This window comes from Magnolia sinica, chromosome 3 (genome assembly GCF_029962835.1).
Source record: "Magnolia sinica isolate HGM2019 chromosome 3, MsV1, whole genome shotgun sequence".
NCBI classification, from domain to species: Eukaryota; Viridiplantae; Streptophyta; class Magnoliopsida; order Magnoliales; family Magnoliaceae; genus Magnolia; species Magnolia sinica.
In genome coordinates, this window is record NC_080575.1 from 17222624 (window position 1) to 17227914 (window position 5291).

At 35.9% G+C, this 5291-nt stretch overlaps 1 protein-coding gene across 1 annotated transcript; it reads left to right on the top strand.

Moving 5' to 3' along the window:
* Positions 1 to 3079: 3079 nt before the first annotated feature.
* On the top strand, positions 3080 to 4955 carry LOC131241444 (uncharacterized). Its single transcript, XM_058240246.1, has 2 exons — positions 3080 to 3351; positions 4132 to 4955. Exons 1-2 carry the CDS (start codon positions 3091 to 3093, stop codon positions 4690 to 4692), a joined length of 822 nt encoding a protein of 273 aa, XP_058096229.1. The 5' UTR covers positions 3080 to 3090; the 3' UTR covers positions 4693 to 4955.
* Positions 4956 to 5291: the final 336 nt, after the last annotated feature.

Here is a 5291-nt window from a genome sequence, read left to right on the forward strand (position 1 = left end):
GTTCATAGTGTGGCCTATTTATAACTAGTGAAAGTAGAGATTTAGTCAAGATTATTCTAAACCGTTGGTTTTAGGTTAAAAGAGTAACAAGGTTGATTTGGTCTATTATTCAAGATCCGGGCCTTATCTGACTCGGCCCTGGTTAGATTTTTAATTTAATCATGATTGTCTTGATTAGTTAACGATGGGTCGGTTAGATTTTGGGTCTTATGTGAGTAAATCATGGGGTTATACCTGATGTTCAAGTGATCGGTCGGATTCGTTGACTTCCTACGGTTGATTAATCAGATTGGTGTGATTCTTTATTGTTACCGCCCCTATATAAACTAGCATTAAGTATCAATGGTCAGTAAGTGATAATATAAGTTAATTAATAAAAAAAAAATTTAAGGATTTTTGAAAATCCAAAACAATGAAAATCTAGGATGTTACAATAGCAAAAAAGAAAATGGGGACTACCTAAAAAGATTTAACCGACTCTCATTTTTCTCCAACCCACACTTCACTATATTAAACCACCATGTTAGTGAACATTTGGAGGATAGGTTTGGGACTCCAACATTAATTCCATTATGCGGAGACTCGTCATCTAAAATAATGAATTGCAATATATATATATATATATATATATATATAATTAATAGTTCATGAAGCATAGAGTGAAAATTTAGAAATAGTTCAAATCGATCGATTACTTCGTGAAATTAACCGAGTACTTTATGAAATTAACTGGGTACTTCTTGAAATTGACCAAGTACTTCATGAAATTAACTGAATACTTCTTGAAATTGATCGAATACTTCATGAAATTAACCGAGTACTTCTTCACAATTGACCAAACACTTTATCAAATCGACCAAGCACTTCTTGAAATTCACTGAGCACTTCATCAAATTAATCGAACACTTTATGAAATTGATCAAGCACTTCTCAAAATTTCATGAAGTGCTCGATCAATTTCAAGAAGTGCTCGGTCAATTTCAAGAAGTACTCGGTGAATTTTAGCAAGTTCTCAGTCAATTTTTATAAGTACTCGGTCAATTTTATGAACTTCTCGGTCAATTTCAACAAGTTTTCAGTCAATTTCAATGAGTTACTCGGTCAATTTGACATAGTTCTCGGTAAATTTTAATAAGTACTTGGTTAATTTCACAAAGTTCTCGATCAGTTTAATGAAGTGCTCGGTCAATTTCAAGAAGTACTCGATCAATTTCAAGAAGTACTTAGTCAATTTCATAAAGTACTTGTTCAATTTCAAAAAGTTCTCGGTAAATTTTTTACGAGTTCTCGGTTATTTTCACTAAGTTCTTATTAAATTTTAGCGAGTTATTGGTCAAATTCACCAAGAAATCAAGCAACTTCACCGATTACACTTCAGTAATTTCACCGATAACTCAGGGAAATTGACCGAGAACTATGTTAAATTGATCGAGAACTTTGGCAAATTAACCAAGGACATGATGACATTGACCGAGAACTCGTGCAAGTGTAAATTTTTTCATTTTAGAGTTAAGGGCAATTTGTTTAAATATACTTGCAATGCATGATTTTTATTTTTATTTTTATAGAGGTACCATTTTTGTTGTTTGTTAACAAAAGAAAATGAAGAAAAAGATGTAATGGTTTGTGGTGGCAACTGTATTCTCGTCCGAAAAAAGATGCAAACTTTATAAATGGAAATGATAAAATTTTGGAAAAAATTAGAAGAAGAAAAGATTTCAGAAAAAAGAGTTTTGGTAGAAGGGTATTCTCATATGAAAAAGAGAGAAGATTTCATAAAATAAGTTTTTGGTAGAAGGGTATTGTGGTATGAAGAGGAGAGAATATTTCAGAAAATGGATTTTTGGTATTAGGGTATTTTGGCGTGAAGAGGAGAATATTCACTGATTACACTCCAGCAATTTCATCGATAACTCAGGCAAATAAATCAAGAACTAAGTTAAATTGATTGAGAACTCTGACAAATTAACTAAGGACTCGTTGAAATTGACCGAGAACTCATGCAAGTGCAAATTTTTTCGATTTAAAATTTAGGGCAATTTGTTCAAATATACTTGCAATGCGTAATTTTTTATTTATTTATTATTTATGGAGGTACCATTTTTGTCTTGTGTTGACAAAAGAAAATGAAGAAAAAGATGTAATGGTTTGTGGTCGCAACTATATTCTCGTCCGAAAAAGATACAAACTTTATAAATGGAAAGGAAAAATTTTTAGAAAGAAATTGGAAGAATAAAAGTATTTCAGAAAAAAGAGTTTTGGTAGAAGAGTATTCTCGTATGAAGAAGAGAAAAAATTTCATAAAAATGAGTTTTTGGTAAAAGTGTATTGTAGTACGAAGAGGAGAGAAGATTCTAGAAAATGGATTTTTGGTAGCAGGGTATTTTAGTGTAAAGAGGAAAGAATATTCTAAAAAATGGATTTTTGGTAGTAGGGTACTTTGGTATGAAGAGGAGTCGAGAGAAGATTTCGGAAAATAGGTCTGTATTGTGGGTGTATTCTCACCTCGAAAAAATGCAATAATTTAGTTTGGGAAAATAAAGTTTGGGTGGCTCAGAAAAGCCAGGGGTTAAAAGGTGAGATTTACAGTGGGAAAAATCTCCGGTTAGAGACTCAGATCGGCCACGCTGCGTGAATTCGGAGGTTTCTAGCCATCAGCTTACATTATCACCCCTTTGTTATTCGCCTGAGTTTTGGATCAGGTTGATGTTTGAGATGAACGGTGAGCACAAGGGACCTCATCTGATGGACGGAGTAGATGTTCATATGCAACACGAGTGGTGTAGCTGCTGGCTTCAACACAGGATTCCGGCCAAGTCAACTAACTTGCCCAACTACCCTGCTACCTTTGTCGTCAAATGACCAAATAACCCATAGCCAGAGTTAGATATAACATCATGCCCAGGACAGGTAATTCAAGAAGTTCGAAAAAGAAGAGGGGTATAAAAGAGATAAACGGTCCTTCAAATCATTCCCGCCCAATCACTCGCCCCTGTTTCCTTTTCTTCTGTATTGAGAGACAGAGAGAGAGACAGAGAGAGAGAGAGAGCTTAAAGAAAGAGAAGAAGAATTTTCTTGGAATTTTGGGAAATGGAAATTTCCAGTTCGTCGTTGGAAACAGCCGATCAACCATCCGGAACAGAGCTTGAGACACTCATGAAAGCAATCCAAGATATTCCGAACGAAGCTTTCGATCAGGCGCTGAACATCTTCTTGGCTCTGAAGGACATCAAGTTCAATCAACCAGTTCTACGGCTGCAGAAGGATGTTTATGTTTCCTTTCCTGAGAATTCTCTTGACCCAGTTTTATTTCAGATTAGGAAAGATGCCTTCGTTTTAGTCAGAGAACTGGTTAGCTTTTCTTTCCTTCTTTCTTTTTATTCAAAGGTTTTTTCAGTTATTCTAGGGATTCTTGAATTTCAATTTAATTTCCATTTTGTAGTTGATTTTTTATGGAATTTTCTTTCTTTCTTTTTATGAAAAAAAAAAAAAGGTTGGTATTTAATGAATTTAAGTATTGATGGTTGATTACAGGTTCTGTTGTCATTGATAGAATTGTGAATTTTGATCATTGGTTTCAACTGGAATTCTAATTGGAGTTTTGAATTTTTTCACTTCTTTTGAAGAAAGATCCAAAACCATGATTTCCTCTTTTAAAGGGACTGTTTGGAAACCTGCAAATTTGCAGAATGAGAAATTCCTTGATCGTGTCATTCATAAGCTGAATAATCATTTGATTTGAATTTCCACTCCTATCCATCTACCAGATCATATGATTTTAGATTGTTGCCTCCCACTCTGTTTATCAGCAAATCAGCGACCAAGAATGTGGCATTCACATACATAGGCTTAGGATGTGTTTGGATGCTGGCCTAATTGCCGGTTGGATAGATACTTAGTTGAAATTAACAGAAAAGAATCCGCTTAGCATGTTATTTAGTGCTTCAATTTCTTCCCTAATTGTGATTGCGTGGAAAGAACAGTCCATCGAACCCTTTTTTTTAAATAAAAAATAAAAAAATTCTGATGATTTGGGCAGAATTCTATCTCTTTTGGTTCCTTGAGCATCCAAGTGTTGCCCTACATTTTGTTTCTGATTCGTTGATGGTTTTATATGTAATTTGGATCCAGGTCAATGAGCAGCTCAAAAAGATTTGTTACCCACCAAGGTCCGAGCTGAAAATGGCAATCAGAGTTCTTGGAATGCTCTTCCAGGAGGCACCCTCCATCAGCGTCCTCTTCGGGGAGGACCAACGGCAGATTCATCAATTACTATCACAGCTTCTGGTGTTGTACGACAGTCTCCAACCAGATGAACAAGAATACGTTGTGCCGATGATCTTGGACATCTCTATTCATAGCAACACAAGCAATAAGATGGTGGGTAAGAGCCCTGATGCTATTGCTTTGCTTATCAAGGCCTTGGGGACTGGAAGCACTGATAGTAGGAGACATGCAGCCAAAGCCATTCTCAATTCCAACAAGGCGATGCTCATTGAGTCAGGTGTTATGGAGGCCCTTGTTAAAAATGGAGTAGTGCAGGTAATTCTCAACATGATCACTGAAGAAAAGCTTGCGGAAGAGATGTTGGGGTTGCTTGAGATGCTGTCAGCTAATCAGGAAGCCCTCCATGAGATAAATAGAGCTGTGCCTTTGTTGCTGCAGAAAATCAAGTGTAGAAGAACTCATTAAGTCATGAGATGTTGAAGACCATGGCCCACAACATGATTGAATTCTCACCCCTGTGTTTTCCAGCATATGCACAATGATCTGATTTGATGCAATATACTTTCGAACAGAGAGCTACATATTCAATCCCCCCAGCCCACCACTCAGTTGCCCTCATGTATCAGGTTCGGATAAGCCAAGAGTCTTTATTCATCATGAATGCAGCTATACATGCTTTTGTTCTTACATCAGATTCTACTACTATTAAGGTTTTAGCCTTTTTATGACACGCCACGACATTGTTTCAATATCCATATTTTTCATTGAACAATTCCTGCTGTGGGGCTGTTTTGATTTTTTTGGCTAGTCTACTTTTAGAGGGCTTCTGGTAAGAAATCAGAGGTGGGGACTTTGTACATGTGGCATGACGCAGGGATGGGCATGATGAGGTCGATCACCATCTTCTTCAAGGGGATAACTACTCCGAATGCATGAGGGAAAATAAAAATAATAGAAATAAAGTCTAGAAATTTCGAAATTTCGTTGATGGATAATAAAAACGAATTTACAACCCTTTAAATAGTGATACCAAACATTGGAAGAAGTTTCATAATCAAACTCCA

Excerpts from the sequence above, each read along its gene's own strand:
- LOC131241444 (XM_058240246.1), top strand. The coding sequence starts at position 3,091 with ATGGAAATTTCCAGTTCGTCGTTGGAAACAGCCGATCAACCATCCGGA. Across the intron at positions 3,352-4,131 it reads TCGTTTTAGTCAGAGAACTG|GTCAATGAGCAGCTCAAAAA; the intron begins GTTAGCTTTTCT and ends ATTTGGATCCAG.